We start from the raw sequence: 18,541 nt of genomic DNA, 5'->3' as shown, positions 1-18,541 counted from the left end.
AGCAGGGTTCTACATAAAGTTCTGTTATAGGCTCTATCTGAGTAGGGTTGACCTACAGGCGCTATTCGAGCAGAGTTCTCTTCTAGGTGCTCTCTGAGCAGAGTTCTCTTCTAGGTGCTCTATGAGCAGAGTTCTATTCTAGGTGCTCTCTGAGCAGAGTTCTCTTATAGGTGCTCTCTGAGCAGAGTTCTCTTATAGGTGCTCTATGAGCAGAGTTCTCTTATAGGTGCTCTATGAGCAGAGTTCTCTTATAGGTGCTCTCTGAGCAGAGTTCTCTTCTAGGTGCTCTCTGAGCAGAGTTCTCTTCTAGGTGGTCTCTGAGCAGAGTTCTCTTATAGGTGCTCTTAGAGCAGGGTTTCTTACAGACGCTTCCTGGACCTGCTTTGGACACCCATTGCATACATTCTTAAAACACATTCTATCATAGGTACAGCCAACACACAATACTCAAACGCGCAGAAAAGCAGACAATAAAACAAACGGTTTTGCACGCTCACAATTCGACAGCTATACCATACTGAATGAGACACGCAAACAAGGACACTCTGGCTAAGGGTTGCAACAGCAACCTGCCAGAGGCCGCAAGCTGCAGTCTAGGGGTCGCAGCTCCAACTCCTAAATGACGCCCATGAAAAATCGTCAAATCTGCAACGACAGTCACGTCGGCTCCCAGGCGGTGCGTATTAAAGGAAACGAAGCTTAGCCCTCGTTCTTACAGAACGCGCTGCCCTGACTATAAGCTGTCTTCACAGATCAGGGGATAAGAGTTATTAAATCTTACAGCCAAAGGCCAGATATGTCATGCTGCAATATTTTTCTGTGGCACAGCGATCTTTGAATTCGGTGCCCCGTGGCAGCTGACGGGTGTTTGGACACTTGTTGCTGGGTTGGCGCGGCTGTAGGGAGTTCCAGTGGTGGAGTGGGGCTTGTTACCCTCAGTCGGGACCCGTTTTGTTTTTTCAGATCCTGTTTATTTATTTACTCGCACACTTTTTTCTGTAGCATGAACATTACCCATGAGACCCAGACCTAGGCACCGAAGTGGCTAAATCGCTGCGCCCTCTTCAAAGAGCCTGTACACCTTACACTAAGGCTGGGTCTGAGAGGCAGGCACACCACATCACTGGGGCGCACCCAGGGTACTAGGCCAGTGAAGCGAGCTGATGCGCCAAATACATCAGGATTGTTCCCAAAACACCCCAGGTTTGAATGACAAGCATCTAAGAGGTTTACCAAAAAGGCAAGCAAATTCTGGGCAATGTGTACTGTCCACCTCTTGGGCAGGTTTTTCAGGTCATCAGTGGGTACCCTTCTGAAATGGACTGGAGTGTCTCAGAACTGGCTCTCAGATGACTGTTCTTTTTGGCTTGGTCTCCACGAAGGGTAGGGATTACCAGTCCTGACAGAGAAGGCTGCTGACATATTCTAGCCTTTATAGATGGATTCTGGGTTTTATGGGGCAGGAGAACCTGAGGCCTGTTATTCTTCAGACAGGAGTGGTAGATACTTGTAATAAGAGAGCTGCAGGGCAGAGTCAGTCAGTATTTTTAAAAGAGACTTGAAACCTTGCTGTTCGACTCTGGTTAACTCTCAAGGTGGCCTTTGTTTGGTATCAGTCTAATTCGCTTTTGAGCCCCGGGACGCTTTAGTTGAAGAAGCCGCGTGCTTTACAAATGCCTTCGATTGATTGGCAGATTTATTTGTATGTGAAGTGAGTATTTTGAAATGAAGTAAAGTACCCAGGGGAATTTTAGCTTTTTTTGTGTGAGGGATTACTCTCTATTTTTGATCACTGACCAACCAGTGTACCCATTTCTAAATGTACTCAGTCCTCAAACAAATGAGGAAGCTTTCCTTGCATTACCTCTGGAGTATATCCTGTTCTAGCAGCTTGTGATGCATCTGATGCACGTATCCTTGTGCCTGGCACAAGGCGTTATGCAATGTGCTCACTTGCCCTTTCCCTTGTTAGCCCTCATGGCGGATCTGATCTCAGGCATCAACATGTCCAATCTTCAAAAAAGCATTTTCTCAGTTGGTATATAAACAACAGGACCCCATAGTGCTTCTGGGCCTTCATCCGTCACTAAAAACAAAGCAGCCCTTTCAGTCCTCGAAGGCTTGGTCATGTCCACACATCCTAGTGCATCAGATGATCGTGGTAACATCATATCTAACCATTTGTGGTCCAACCAGTGGGGTAGAAGGATCATCTTCACAGAATACCCAGCATCCCCTCATAATGTACATAAAGAGAGAATACCAGGCGATAAGTGCCCTCCATTTCCCAGCCAGCCCTTTTTACATAAGGGGAAGCTTGTTTCCCTTTAGTGAGGACTGTCCTAAATTGGTTCCTCCACCAATAGTCATGGAAATATCTTCGGCTGTGGTCCAGTTTGGCAAATAGTGTTAAAATCGCTGTGTGGCGAATGCTGTTTGCAAAAACAACAATTGATGGACGGAATGTTGCACAGTGGCAAAACATTCACCCCCAGTCACAGATCTGGGTTTAATCCATCGTTATTTTGCTCACCACACCACCCCAGTTCAAACATGGCCATATGCAAATCAGTTTTGGCCCTGTGCCTCATGGGAATAAGTCCAGCCCGAACTGCCAAGCCATGTCTTTCCTGGACCGGAATCAAGCATCCAGGGACCGGTTTCTGGCTATCAGCCGTCTTCAGCCAGGATAGCTTGATTCCAGTGGCATGGAATGCTGTTTTACCTGAGAATCGCTATCACTGGTTAGCTTTCCAGAGACTGTAATTTGGACCGATTTAGGAAGACTGCAGCTCACCTGTTTAGTTCTGATTAGGTCAATTAGTTCTTCCTTCCCCCATCCCATTGCACACATGAATTCCTTGTTTGTTTTCTTTTGTGGGCAAGTTCAGGATGTAAGTAGTGGCCTATGACTATTCTGTTCTGCACAGACTGGTGTTGTGTAGGGCGAATGCTTCTAATATGAAATTTGCCTTTCTTCCCTAAAGGGTTCTTGTGTCCTCCCACTGAGAGGAGCTATTCATGTGGTTTAATTCCCAGAGCAGAAACCCACGGAGAGTACAAACTTTAATTTGGATGTGTATTAATATGTAAGGGTTGCAAGTTAATGCTTTCTTGGGATTTTCTCATTTGCATAGCAACGGTACAGTGTAAACACCTACTCATGAAGTCCATAGAACGTACCTGACTTGCAAGCATTTTTTTTGTTTTACATCTTTTTATTATATATAGGCAAAAAACATAGCAAACGGAGTAAAGGAAATAGAAAGAAAACACAAGATGAGCTACCGACACATAAAGAGTCATTAAGCCCATCCCAGGCTGCAATGAAAGCTCCGCACCGTTACATGGGTAATCCTCATCACAGGATTCCTACTCACAGACTGTTTGATAGGACAATCTGAAAATCATAGCAACACAGCCACAAGAATCAATCCGTATCTACCAATGCAGTCAAATAACTACCGGATATGCGACCAAAGAGGGTGTAGATCATCCCTTACCTCCACATTCTGGACATATGTGCCCCGGATCGCACTCCCTGTCCCATCACTCCCAAGTCTGAGAGCTTCCGCACATGCCCATTTAAGCAGCACACTGACCCAGCACAAGTCTTTGGATGGGGCTTGCGATTTCCATGACATTAACCATTTAAAAAATACAAATGCCAAATCAACAAATCTATGTAAGCATTTGTCCCCCTTGTCCTTTGTGCATAATCCCAATAAACAAGACTGATGTAGTTGGGAGCCCTGTGTAAACCAATGCAGATGTTAATGCTAATATTTCAGCTAGCTCCGGACACTCCCACACCATGTGGAGGAACCCCGCATCCATAGTCCCACACCTGGGACAGGCCGACGAAGCTTATGTGTGATCCGTAGGGGTGTAAGATATGTCTGGTGTACAAAATGGAACTGTGCGAAGCGGAAGCAGGAACTGTGTGACATGGTACAAACCTGTTCCAGTGCCTGGGCCCATTGCTTATCCGATAATGGCACATGTAAATTGCGAGACCAGCATTCCCGCGATTTAGTGAGCAGTTGGTAGCTGTGATTTAGTACAACCCTATATAAGGTGGTTATAAGCCTGTGTGCACCCCCAACCAGCGCCTAACATAACCCCCAAATCAACTCCACAAGGAGCTTTTGAGTTCCGTGAAAAAGTGAGGGGGAAGCCAAAGAGGCAGTGCCGCAAAGAAATACAGTAGGTGAGGGAGAATGAGCATCTTAGAAACTGCCTCTCTACCCACCGGGCACAGAGACAGCGATGTCCAAAAAGGTAGAGACCTCTGCACAGATACCCATCAAGGAGGTCATGATCATTATGATACACCCGTATACCCAGATATTTAAATGTGGTGAACTTACACACCAACCTGGAAAGAGGCAGTCCCCCTCCCCCATCATGTTCTGGGACCTGGTATAAAGGAAACGGATAAGATTTTGGATAATTTCTTCGGAGACCCGATATTGCGCCACAGTCCTCTAGGGTGTCCATAAGATCTACGAGCGATGCCACAATGTCGCGCAGATACAGGAGGGGATCCTCTGCATAATGTGAGATCCCGTGCTGCACCCCTTCTCATTCTGTGTCCCATGCATGCTCACTTAGATGAAATGAAATAAAACTTATAACGCGCGACTTTGCCCGAAGGCGTCAAGTCGCCTACAAAAGAAAAACAAAAAGGCAGAACCAAAGAGCTAGGGGTAAGCTTTGACAAAGAGCCATGTCTTCAGGGCCTTTCTAAAAGTTTGTATTGAAGGCAGCATCCTGATTTCTAGGGGAACAGTATTCCACCATCTAGGAGCAAGATTGGAAAAGGCTCTGCCTCCCCACTTAGCTCTTCACACTCGGGGAGCTGTAAGGAGAACCTTCATTGAGGAGCGGAGGTTCCTGGCGGGAACATAGGGAATCAAGAGGTCTTTTACTCCTCCAGTCTCTTTTCTGTTCAGGGCTCCGAACACCAAACAAAGCACTTTGAAGGAAATCCTGGCATCAATTGGAAGCCAATGCAAGGATTTCCAGTCGAGATAGCTGACGACCTCCTAGGTAGGTCAAGTACGTGTAATATACAGGCCAATAGCTCTATGGATAAAGCAAAAATCATTGGAGATAGAGGGCAGACCTGTCGAGCGCCCCTATGTATATCGAAGCTGGATGAATCCGCTGTCCCATCTTGACCCGTGCCACCGGGTGGTCGTACAACGCTCTGAGTCACCTCAAGTATCTCTGGAAAAAATTCACCGCCTCCAGGGTCGCAAACAGATATGCCCATCAAAGGGTATAAAAGGCTTCTCGATGTCCAATGATACCGCCACTGGAACACCTTTTCCAGCCCTGCCATCAACCATCAGGTGAAGGAGGCGACAAATATTCCAAAAAGTATTATGTACGAAGTGTCCAATAACAAGAAGCAATCGGTTCGCCAGAACCTTGCCCAATATTTTATTATCAAGGTTCAAGAGCAACAGTGGCAGATAAAACCGTACGCCCAGGGGGTCCTGGCCCAGCTTAGGGAGCCCCACTATGAGGGCTTCCTTCAGAATATCCGGTAATCTGCCCCTATTCCATGCCTCCTTATACATATCTGGTAGTCGGGGGGGACAGTGTGGCAGAGAAGGATGCATAGTATTCTATGGGGAGGCCACCCATACCTGGGGTCTTAGACTTGGCAATTTGAACAATCATATCTCTTCAATCTGCAGAGGGGCATCAAGCTCTGCTCTTTGAAGCAGGTCCAGTCGGAGCAGATGGAGCCCCTGGAAGAAAATCCCCAGGGCATCAGCGGACGGGGAGGAAGTCTACAAGTACGAGACACAATAAATAATTGATGAAGGCATCATTGTTTTCTGAGTATTAACACTACGTTCTTCATCTAATCACTGATCGGGCAGCATGAGCGGTCATCCCTGATCAGCTACGCGAGGAGCTGTCCGGCCCTCTCAACCTCAGCATGTAACTGGGCCAGATAATGCTTATAAGTCGAGCTTCGTATCCAGATGCTCTTCCCATAACGGACAATCGGCTGCAGCAGCACACCGCAGTGGTCGCATTTCCAGTTCTCCTGATTCTTCCCCCCTCATCTGAAGTTCTCTGTGTAGTGTCTGCCTGACCTCCCAGGTCGTGCCAATGCTATAACCCCGGACGACCACCATATGAGCGTCGCCCTCCGCTGCCCAGCTTGAAGTGGACTCCGCATTCAGTGTAAAGTACTGTGTGACTTGTGTTGCCCATGCATGCATGCAGGAAGGGAGCATCCCGAATCTCCTCCGGGAGCAGCCTCCACATGGTAATACAGGCACTGGCGTAACGAAACTTGAGGGGGCCTATCTGCAAGGTATGTGGAGGGGCCCCATCCGGACTAAATTGGGAACTCTCCGGCCAGAGTACTGTGCTGAGGGATCTCCCTGGAGATCGCCCCCCCCCCCCCCGCACCGTGGAGGCTGCGGGGACCTGTGTTACGCCACTGAGTACAGGGACGAGCCCACCCCCCAGCGCAACGCTAGTACAAGCGGGCAGTGATCGGACAGTGTCCGCACCAAATATTCAGAGTGGACCACCGTAGGGCAGAGTGCGGCGGGGCAAAGTAAATGATCGATCTGTGTGTGCAGATATTGCACTAGGAAGTATAAGGAGTACTCCTCATCATCTTGATGGTGTAGACGCCATATGTCATGCAGTCCACCATTAGAGAGCCAGTTCTGGGAGCGGTGGGCCGCTGCGCGGCAGCCCGCCTCCACCAGCAGCAGGGCTAGCGATCTTGGGCTATATTCGGGACACAATTAAAGTCCACCCCCCCAAACAACAGGGATATGAGGGTCCTGAAGGAGAGTCGGGGTGAGACAGTCCAGGAATGCAGAGAAAACAGCATTTGGGGCATAGACAGCCAGCAGTACACGGTGTGCACCATCCAGGAGGCCTTCCACCACCACGAACTTACCCTCCACGTCCACTCTATGCATCACCAGCTCGAACGGGACCCTTGTTGCAATCCAAATCAAAACCCCCATGCATACATCAATTTTGTCATCCCACACACCTGAACTCTCCATCTAGCGTGGAGTTCATGCAACACCTGTAAGTACCCTATATGTGTATGGCGTCGTTTCAGATAAGAATGAACTCAGTGCCTCTTTGCTTAACAACTAGGCCCCTCACTTTCCGCGGTAGCAAATTATATGGCGGTGACAACCTACTTGGGGGGGTGGTTGCAGTCATGTCGGGGGTTAGTGTTGGGCGGACCCTCACTTACTATGCCATGATGGTGCATGTGCCTCAATGCCAAGCATAGTCAGAACAGTGTATGTGTGTAGCTCGTAGAAAACTTATGCAAAGCCAACTCTTCCTTCGCCTCCCGCCCTGTTCAGGTACCAAGCAGTGTCGGTACAGGGGCGCGGGCCATACCAGTCCAAACATTCAGAGTCTTCAGAGCAGGTCATCCGCTAAGAGAGGTGTAAGATCTGGCCCCGGTTGGTCATCCCCTGGATAGTCCATCGTTTAATTTGTGTCCGAGCCAGCGGTGGAGGTGCAGTCCACTAGCAAAAAGGCAAATGGATCGCAGTTCTGGCGCAACACTTCTGCCAGCACCTATGCGCGTTCTCTGGCTGTTTGTCAGTGGATGGGCGATTCTGCTGCTTCCCAGTGTGACGATGATGATGCGATCTCCGCTGGTGGGATTTCTGATGGCGGAGTTGCCATCTGCTTTGCATGGAACCATTTCCAGGCATCTTCAGGGTATTAGAAATATCAGGCGTCCCCACACTCGATGACTTTGAGCTTCGCCGGGAAAAAGAGTGCATATTGCAGACTAAGACTGCGTAGTTGTCGATTAACTGCTGCTTAGTTGTTGTGACGTTGCTGCACATCCATTGTGTAAACTGGGTGTGCCATGAAGGTAGCGCCCTTGAACTGCCAGGAGTCCTTGGTGGGGAAAAGGTAAAGGATCAGATCACAAATTCTAAAGTTCAGAAGGCGTGGGATTACGGGGCGTGGTGGGCCCCCTGCAGCGGAGGGCAGCCCAGTATGCTGTACTCCCGTTCGATGGAGAAGTACTTGGGCACCCTGCCTGCCAGAACCATGGATTCCAGCCGTTGCTCTAAAAAAGGTTCTGCACTGTGGCCTTCTGCGTGCTCCAGGAAGCCCAGAAAGCTGACGTTGTTTGGTTGGGATCAGCTTCCTCTGCCCTCCGTTGAAGGGCAGTGATGTCCGTGCACATCTCATAGGTGGGACTGTAACTCCTGAACCATGGGGCGCATCGAAGTCAACGCGGATTCTGCATAGTCTACCTCTTTCATTAACTTCCACTGGTCATTGCGTACCAAGCCCACATCTATAGACACCGGGTCTGTCTTCAAATCCAGGATGCTCTTAGTGCCAGTATAGCTTGCAATATATTTTCAAAATTGCCCGAATGTTTATCCAGCGTGACATCCAATTGGCTCTGAACATCATTTTTGGTTGGCGAACCCCCATCCCCAGTTGTGGGGTCAGGTTCAGATTGGGGGTGGGGGGGTGGAGGGGTGGAGGGGGGGGAAGCACCATAGGAGGTTGAGGTTTCACCATCATCACTAACCAGGTGTTATCCAATGCTCATCCGAGTTCTTCAGTGCTGTTAGACCACCAGGTCCAGCAGGCCACCGCTCTCTACCACCGCAAATATGTGCATTGTATCCAGAGTGCCCAAGCGACGCAAACTGGTGAGGGCCAGATGTGCCACCCTTTTGTACCCTCATGAGTAGGTGCACCAAGGCGCCCTCTCCTGGAGTCATCTAGTCTACAATAACTGTCTGTTTAGCAGGGAGCATTGCTCGTATGAGTCCTTGGTGCGAGACCCAAGCTGTAATCTGGACGACTCACCAGGTCCGCTGCAGGCTCTCCATGCGAGCCCACACAGCTGACGCAAATTAAACCTCATATGAATGTCGAAGGGCACTTAGCGCCGACCCACCTCTTGGAGTTTCACTGGTCCAGAGAGTATATTGCATCAGGCCCAGACTGTGACTGAGTCGGGCGCGAGTACCACTGTCCCACACGCCTAGCACATATCCATAAGATTATTGTGTGTTGGGGGTCTCTGATATGGCCCCAGTGCCCCACTGGGGCAAAAGCAGTCCACTCACAAAGGTCACTCAGCCAAAGATCACTGGTAGCAGTCAAGAATTCAAGAGCAGTCAGGGAGAAGCTTATATCCCGTCCACAGGCGGCCCACCTCTGTTTTTAGACAGTTCTCTGCCCCCCGATATTATTGTTGCGGTGCTGCATCATCAATCGTCACACACCACCTCCACACCAAGCATTCAACACTTGCCTACCACAACTAGGAGGGGAGGGAGGAGGATGCTGCACCCCCTGTCCCAAACGTCCCTGGGCTGGGGGTCCCCCGCAGACCTCCATATGGGGCCGTCTGGCTTCACTCGGCGTCCGATGGTGCCGCCATGTTGTGTTGAAGGAGCAGAGATGCCAGCAGCAGCCGCACTCCACTCTGGATACAAAAATCTCCCTGGCTCTCCAAATCTTCAGGGGTCTTCTGGGTGGATTGATGTCACCCCGGCCATAGCTCTCGTTTAGGTGACTGCTCCTGCCGGCACCTTGGCCAAGCCCCTCTGGCTTACAGCTTTAGGGACTTTTCCGTCTCACAACGCTTATTGAGTAAAAACTTCATTTTTTGCATAACATTCAGCATAGAATCGCATGTCTAGCAAAAACTGCTTTTGTTGCACAGAAGATTTGCCATTTAATGCATGCACTGCAGCTTTAAATAAAAGCATGATTCCTTTTAGCTCTGAGGAAAGACACCTTCTAAATGGTCACCCACAGCAGACATGATGCTTTTGGCTTAGGGAGAGGGAGGGCTTATTGAAGTATTCTTTTTATTCGCACCCCTTGACAAGTAACCAACGCTGGCCCTTTGCCTTGCAGCCCCTTCAATGACCGGCCGATCTGCAGGATCTGTCATGAGAGCAGCACGCAGGAAGACCTGCTCTCGCCCTGCGAATGTACCGGGACCCTCGGGACGATCCACCGCAGCTGCCTGGAGCACTGGCTCTCTGCCTCAAACACCAGTTACTGCGAGCTCTGCCACTTCCGGTTTGCAGTGGAGCGCAAGCCCCGGCCGTTGACGGAGGTGAGTGAGGGTGGGCTGCCCACAGGTGCTTTTGTATTCACGACCAGTTTGTTCTTTCAATTGTATAAGCTTCAATGATGTGAAGCAAAATAAATATCATCAAATATTTGATGGAAGTCTGACTGCTAAACTTTAACAATACATAACTGTATGTCATAGTGGGCCCATCACCACCTGCTTGCCCTCCTGAGCCCTAATAACATAAGCAATACCTTAAGATTTTGAATGATTCTGGCAGTTGGTTTTCCAATGCAGGGTTTCACTTACAAGCACAGTGGCGGCTCCTCCACTATGGCGGAGGAGCGTCACCCCACAGCTTTCAAGCAGTGAGAGAAGCAAAAACATAAAATGATTATAACTTTCCATTATTATCATTTTATGTTTGTGCTGCCTTGCAGGCGGGCAGGCGGCTCTATGCTTGGAGCAGGGGAGCAGTGGTTTGCGCACTCCTAAGTGATCAATGTCTGTTTGGTCAGCCCTCTTGGACAGCCCAAACCAGTCATGCGCACTTTCCCCATTCTCCATGCAGGCTGCATTACAGCCTGACTGGAGAATATGCCCACCCCTCCATCCCCTGGTTGAGCGCCGTGTCACAGCGCTCAGACCAATCTCAACTGTGCATTGTAGCATTGTGATTGGCTTAGGGGAGGGAGCCTGGCTGTTTATATATTCGGAGGCAGGAGAGCAGGAGCAGAGAAGCCAGACCCGGCATCACTTTTTTTATTTGTTCTGGTCACTTTTTCCCACAATTCTCCCCCCTCCACCTCCCCCCCCACGACCTCTCAATCCCAAAGTATCCCTGGTGATTTTGAAGGACCTGCCCCCCCCCCCGTGGGATGAGGGGGACAAGTGTGAAGCATTGCTAATTTTGTTACTGGGGGGCGATATTGCACAGCACTGCAAAACTGGCCCCCAGAAGCAAAACTGGCCCCCGCCACTACAAAATTAGACCCCACCTTTACAGCCTCCCGGGGAAATGTCTGATGCCTGCTAAGGCCAGTCTGACCCTACTTACAAGCACAGGTGGAAGCAGGCTTCTGAACCTGAACACTGGAGTTAAGTTGTCCCCCCTTCTGATCAGCAGAAGACACTCCCATGTACTTCCACAGTAGCGCTACAAAGGATTTGGAGGCACCCAAAAGGGATGGCCAAACCCGGATCCCTGATCCCTCATGGGAGATGGGGAATGGAGTTTACCAGCATGCATGGACAGGCTGATGCTGCACAGTAGGGACTCCTGATTAAGACTTATGCCTCTCTACCCTGTGTGCAGGGCGACGCTGCTCATAAGGCATGTAGTCAAGATATTGACGAGCACCACACAGGTGCGGGTCATGCCCAGGGGCGGCTCCTCCACGTGGGTGGAGGAGTCGCCCCAGTACTTTCTCACAGTGCGAGAAGCAGAAACTTAAAATGGTATTTTAAATACCATTTTATGTTTCTGCTTCTTGCACTGCGAGAAAGCTGAAGGGTATGCCTGGTTGGGGGCAGGCAGGCGGTCCTGCAGGAGTCCACGGGAGGAGTGGCTTGCCCAGTCTGAGTGCGCTGACTGTTTGGCTTACCCCAGGGCCGACCAAACCAGTCATACGCATTCTGCTTTTTTTCTATCTCGGCTGCATGCAACCTGCATAGAGAAAATGGCCTCCCCATAGACGCCTGTGGGGTTGGCGTCCTAGCCAATCAGAACGCTACCGTTGTGATTTGCTTTGGAGAGGGAGGCTGCCTGCTTCCTGTATGGAGAGGAGAGAGGAGACGCAACGCAAGACTGGAGGAAATGGTAAGTGTAATTAAAAAAAATAATAAATTAACCCCCCCACGATCCTCCCCCTCCCCTTCTCCCCACATCATCCCGCCCCCACCACCACCGCCCACGAGTCATGCCGGCCGTGACTGGTCATACCTGGGACTGATAACACCCAATTGCTTCGAAATGGTAAAACTGTATGAACAGGTAGAGGGAAAGGCAAGTTGTTGCAAATGTGAACATCACAAGGATAGATGGTAACGGGAGGGAAAGGTAACGTGTGGCTGCATCTGAAACAGACGTAGTAGTATTAACTTCATTTCGGCATGCCATACGTTATTGCATCATCATTAAGAACTATAAATAAAAGCACATATCCATAAATGCACAACATTTTAAAAAACATATCTTACAAATGCCTACGGTGCATTCACCAGTAAAAGGGTAAAATAAAACCATCTAAAAACTATGACGCAAGATTATACAGTTAATGATCAAATGTTATACCAAATGCTTCAAGACTGTTGCGCTTTTCTCCTAATACCCTACATATGACCCAAGAATTTTGAGACAGAGCATGCAAACAGAAGTCTTGCATCCTATCTAAAAATTTTGTAAAGCTTCAACATGAGTTCCAAATTGCTTACATATAGGTTTTAGCCATTTTGATTGCGGGTAAACAATAAGTGTACAATTGATTCAGAGGCTGTATTGCAACTAATACAAAGTTGGGTGGCTGTTGAGTTGGGGTGCCGGGTGCTTGTGAATGAGTTCAGGGGAAGTGTGCCGAACCTAAACTGTATATATAGTTTCCTGTCATTTGGTATCTGAATGATGTCTAAATAACTCACCAGGGAACTAACCAGTTTAAAGCCATGAACTCGGTTAGCCTTCCCCGTGAAGTGTTTCTGAGTTCAACTTGAGCTACCCAATCCCAGGGCTGAGATTTCACTAGATCTTTGGAAGGAAGCGATGTGTTGTCCCAATATCCCTGCAACCCCATTCTCGGTACTGAAGGCCTAATATTTGGAGAAATGTGGAAGTCCCAGAAGAAATTCTGTACCGGGATACTGAAAACAGAATAGGGCCTCCTAGAGGGTTAATGTGACTGGTAAGGTACCTAACCACTGTAGCTAATTTACAAGGATCAAGAATGTTTCTGCAAATAAAGGTTCACTATCTCTAGGGTGTTATGATATGGACTTCAGGGTTTGGGAAATGTATTTCTTTTATTTAGTGAGACAATTGCCTGTGCCCAAAATCGGCATGGAGGGTCTGGTCTGGGTGGTCATGTCAAGTATGGTATATTCCTGTAATTGAAGTATACAACAGAGCGTCTTGGTGGATGCGTTGGAAAGGCTCATATCTACGATGGCATATGTCTATAAAGTGAAAAGATTAGTGTTAGGGCAGTTATGGGGAAAGTAGATATTCATGGTGGACCAGCGTAACAGCAGTGGCTGTGGGAATGGTACATCTGAATTGGACTGCAAAGTGGCCTCCTTAGCTCTGTGGCAGCTGTTTTATTTTGAAAATGGGAAGAGTACACATGTTTGAAGTAAGGAGCCAATCACCTCAAATTAGAAATATTTAATTTTGTTTATTTTGTCACATTGTAAACACTTCGTGAGCCCTTCATGTGCACCAGATACAATGACAGTGCTGTCTCGCCTGCCCGTAAAGAACAGTACAACGTCTATGAAACAGTCAGCTAGAACTGCTACCATAATTATACATTAGCTATCTTGTGAAACACATTCTTTCAAGCAGCCATAGTATTTCTCTTTTAAATTTGGAATTATTTCTTTTTTTCTCACTACAGTATTCTTGCCCTGTGCCCTAGCCGGAAGGGTGGCCTTCCTGCTTGGCTCCTACCTATGAATGGGCGTCTAAACTTTAGGGGCCGTTGTAGATTACGGTTAATGTCACAGTGAGACAGGCTGACTGACTAGGTTGACGCCCAGCCGGAAATACGTTTTGTAAATAAACACTTCTGGATCCAACTATTCGTTGTAGAGTAATGTACATCAAATTAATCTACCTCTCTAGGTTTCTGTGCTCCCCCTTCTCCAAACCATAACTGAATTGACACATGTTTCCACTTCACCACAAAAGGGGCTTTTAAATGTGCAACTCATTTAAAGTTGTAACCCCCTCCTTTAATGTCAAGTCAAGTCAAGTCAAATCCACTTTATTCGATTAATTAAAATCATAAAAGTATGCTATACAAAAAATAAAATTACACAATTGTATACAAAATACGTTTCCATAAAAAGCTCAAAATAGTGGACCTATTACATTTAATCTTCAAGGCCATATTTCCCAGGTACAAGGATTTGTTTAAAAGGAAATAGCTTACAGTATTACACATCCAGTACAGACCTCCTTAATCTGACAGCTGCTGCCAAGAAACTGGCCACACAGTACATAGTTTCCGACGTTTCCATCATTTGGAGGAATAATAGGGCAGGTTTGTGTTTTTTAAAGTTCCACTTTTTCAATATTGGTGTAATGAACTGTTTCCGAGGCACAGAAAACAACCTGCAGAAAAGCAGAAAATGTACAGTATTCTGGGGAGAAAGATCGTCACATTTACAGGGGGGATTGACCTCTGGCCTACCCCACCCTTTCACATCCCATAATACCATAAATATTTGATTGACTCGAAATTTCGTCAATAGCCATCTATGAAAACAGTTTGTTACAACCGATAAGTAGGGAGCCAGCCTTAAAGACGTGGTAACCAGTACATGGGCCCTTACTGAAGGTTTATTTAGCTCAACCGCCTCTCGCTCGGCTTCACAAAGCCTAAAGAAGTTAGTCTTGACCCACACTAGATCAGCTTTACACAGAGAATCTGGGCTAGAAAAAATCTCTGGACGCCCAAGCTTCTCGGCCAGGCTCTTAATGTAGGACAGCCACTGAATTTCCCTCACATGATCTAATTTAAGACAATCCATTATAATTGTTCGGTTTAGGGAAAGTTGCGGATTCAGCCAGATCTTAATCCAGAGCATAATAGGTGCTAATTTAATTATATCTGTAATGTACCCCAAACCCAGCTCCAGATGGATGGAATAGGTGGCTGTAGACGATGGAAGACCAAGAAGAGACCGCAGAAACTTGTTCTCCTCAATTTGAATGCGGTCAGAATTAATAAACCCCCAGATTGCTGCACCGTACCTTGCAATTGAAACCGTCTTGGCTTTATAAATTGCCAGGATAGCCTCGGTTGGTTTCCCCCCTAGTCTTTTGGCAAACCCCAATACTGCAGCCGATGAGCTTCTCACGGCATTACATTTTGTAGTAAGCTGGGGGGTCCAACTACTCCTATCCCTTTAATGGATTTACTAACCTGGATCATCTGTTTGGTGTCAAAATCTATTTAAAATGTTTATGTAGATCATACCTGAATTCGAAAGAGGACACATGATTGATATTGTGTTTACATTCACTCTACATGCCTGGATGTTTTTATTTCTTGTTGAATGTGCATTAGATCAGCAGTAAAATATGTTATAAAGTGTTGGTTGCAGATGCTGTTGGAACATGTAATTATTAGTAATGGCTTGATGCTATAACTGTTAGCGGTGGCTCCTATGTTATGTCGTTTAGATTAGTTTCATTAATATGTTTCATACTTTTTACTAATCCGGCTGTAAATTAAGTGAGGAGGACACTGATGCTTTTTACATTTCTTTCCTGGCCTGTTGAGAGGAAGTGTGGGGTTGCACTGAAAGTTCTTTTTTTTTTAATTTATTTTTTAAATAATCTTTTTATTGATTTTAGTGACGCGTGCAAAAAACATTGAGCGGCAATTATCAGGTTACTCATATCATTACAGTCTTTACAAGGGTCATCGTCAGATATACATCAATAAATTCTTTATCGGTATACATTTCTATGCATCTCTAACTCTACCCCAGGGGACACACATACATCTCCTCGATAGACATTCCACTTGGACCACTTCTTATCCCATTTTTTGGGGCACCCCCTGTCTACAAAGACCTCCGTCTCCGCGTGCATGCACCTGTCTAGTTCTTTCACCCACAAGGATATGGAGGGTGGGCTGGCTCTCACCAACCCTTCAACAATTCCCTCTTAACCAGTGTGTGCACTGAAAGTTTTTAGAGAAATTTGTATAGAAATATTTTAAAATCTGGATTTTTGTTGCAGGAAAATAACGAAAATCTGCAGTGGCGACTATTGAAAAAGATATTAATATTGCCCAATTCTGTGTGAATGAATACATGACAATGCATTTACAGTCTTTATTTGTTAACAGTCATGAATGTTTCCAAAACAAGTTATTTGACATGTTTCACATCCTCGAGCTCCAACAAAAAACTTATTGTCCATTGCTCTGGTATGTCATTGACACCTGGAGAACAAACCAGTCTGTCATGTACAGTTTATGGACTAGTGAGCACCACACAGCCTCCTTCCGTTCTAGACCATTTGAGAAAGCTCTTTGGGGTGTCTTAGGCTAAGTGTGTTGGCAATTTTGATAGCCCATGTTGATAACTGCACTTTTCGTGTACCAGCCATTCCTCCTTGTTTTCTGATACTTCTGGCCACTTCACTGCATGGTTTTTCTCTCCCCTGATCTGAAAGTGCAGTTTTAGAGAAGCATTTTGTAAATACGGAAAAAATTATGAAATCAATTTTTGCAGATCTATGGATAATTTCTAACATTTTTGGAAAATATTAACTTTAAAAAACTATTTTGCACAGAAAAATATGTGGCACATATGAATACCTACCAAAAAGTCTTAACAACTCTGAAGACATGCACGGCCCACGCCCTGCATTGCTCTAAATTTTGGATGGCTAATTATTCTCTTCGTTTACACATCGGTTTCTGTAGTCACTAGCATCAATTACTACATTGGTTTTAAAGATGCAGAAAAATAGTGATCTTGCAGCTTCAGTTTTATGTAGAACTTAATACACTATCGGATTGTTTGTGATTGGAGGTACGTTCCATGAAACTGAATCTGCCCTACTTCTGTTTCGAAGGAATTTTTGGTGCTCGCAGACTAAGGTGCATTGGTTATGCTGGCGATTTTGGATCTGTATGCAATCTTTGGCATGGTGGACCATGGAGTGCTCTTGGCCAGGCCTAGGAGTAAGTCAGATTTTCAGTGCTTTATTTTCAAAAGTGCAACAGTGAGGGAATGGCATTTGCTCACATCAGCTTTTGCATTCATTTTAGGAGCTTATCAGGTCTCTCCCCTTCTCCTTTTTTTCTACATCTTTATTGAACCTCTTATGACTTTGCTCAGTGGTCCTGTATTAGCCACAGCCTAAGCCGTTGTTAATGAGCAGCTTCCAGTGATGATAGACTGTTTGCCACTTCATCTCCAATCATCACTTCATTTGTTTTGGTCCCTTTTAAGGCGTGCTATGCCTCGTCCACACTTGCTAGTCAAAAGGCAATCCCATGTGACCTGATCCCATGAGGCATCCCATAGTCCTATTTTAGTTCCATTGTGGAATGACCACAGCCATTGGGGAGCTACCCCCAGTAATACCTTCCACCTTATTGGCCCAAAGCATCAGTAGTGAATGATCCATAGTAACAAAGTTGGCTTTCTTGTACAACAAAGTTAGTACCACAGGACGCCCTTTGTCTGGTGACATGAGGACATATGAGGCTATATGATCCTTATGAAGCAGAACAGCATTGTTTTCGGAATGACATAGCTACAATAAACGTTAACATTCCTGGTATCTTACCTAACAAAGGCATGTGGTTGTTAAACGTTTCATAACAGGAACAGGATATGGGTCTATAGGGGGATCTAAAGCTTCACATGTGACAAGGAGGCAAAGCATTGGGTCTTCAGATTTCTAACTCGAGAATGGCCTCTTGTAATGTGACTCTTTCTGAACCCACATTAAGAATGAGAATTGATTTTCTTATGCACACAGTACTCGGCTGAAGAAACAAGGCTAGCGTTTCTGCTGTCTGGTGTAGAACCACTTCCATGCATCAGAGAGAGGTATATTGTCTAAATATTATGAAAAGCGAGGAGGCAGAGTTGTTTTTAGCTTGTAATTTATAAAAATGTATTTTAAAAAAACTTTAAAAAAAACTTGCATTGTCTAAAACCTTCCACGCACAATACTGCAAGCCAGTTTATTTTTCTCAATATCAGATTTCCTCTGCTTACCTTCACATCACTTATAACCTTTCTGATCAGCCCTCAGTTGTTGCCTCCATCTTTGGCTCAGTATTTTTTAGGAGACAGGTTATCAGAAGCCTTTTTTCTAAAGAGGAAAAATCCAATCCGACAAAAGTCTGCTGAACCCCCTTCTTCATTACCCTATCCCTAATTGGAGAGAAACTGTCCTCCAGAGCATGTGCCACTTTACTGGGGAGGGGGGGGGGTAGGTGGTGAGTGAGGAAGGGGAGGAAAAAGATGGAGCGGGGGTGAAATCCAGGGAGAAGTTGAGCAACAATTGTAACTTGTAAAATCTAGGTAGAGGGATAACATGGCCTGCATTTTCTCTCCACGTGGATTAATGGATACATTACACAATTTAAGGATTTCAAAAACAGGACTAAAGTCTAAGATGTAGAGAATGGGAAGAATACCATTGTCAATTAAAGTATTCTGTACTGGCTTTTTAATACCATGATGAACACAAAGCTTTCCTTCAGT

General features: G+C 46.4%; 1 protein-coding gene and 1 long non-coding RNA gene across 2 annotated transcripts in view; one reads left to right on the top strand and one right to left on the bottom strand.

Moving 5' to 3' along the window:
- Positions 1-18,541, top strand: part of MARCHF3 (membrane associated ring-CH-type finger 3) — a 325,525-nt gene that overhangs the window by 186,849 nt on the left and 120,135 nt on the right. The window contains exon 4 of the mRNA XM_078675599.1: positions 9,922-10,126. Coding sequence (XP_078531725.1) covers positions 9,922-10,126 — 205 coding nt within the window. The remainder of the gene's footprint in view (positions 1-9,921; positions 10,127-18,541) is intronic.
- The window catches only part of LOC144818301 (uncharacterized), a 225,752-nt gene continuing 223,341 nt past the window's right edge, over positions 16,131-18,541 (bottom strand). Inside the window, exon 4 of the long non-coding RNA XR_013607087.1 lies at positions 16,131-16,480. This is a non-coding gene — a long non-coding RNA (uncharacterized LOC144818301). The remainder of the gene's footprint in view (positions 16,481-18,541) is intronic.

The sequence above is a fragment of the Lissotriton helveticus genome, chromosome 2_1 (genome assembly GCF_964261635.1).
Source record: "Lissotriton helveticus chromosome 2_1, aLisHel1.1, whole genome shotgun sequence".
In the NCBI taxonomy this organism is placed as follows: domain Eukaryota; kingdom Metazoa; phylum Chordata; class Amphibia; order Caudata; family Salamandridae; genus Lissotriton; species Lissotriton helveticus.
The sequence above is the reverse complement of the archived record's forward strand: the minus strand, read 5'-3'. Positions and strand labels throughout refer to the sequence as shown.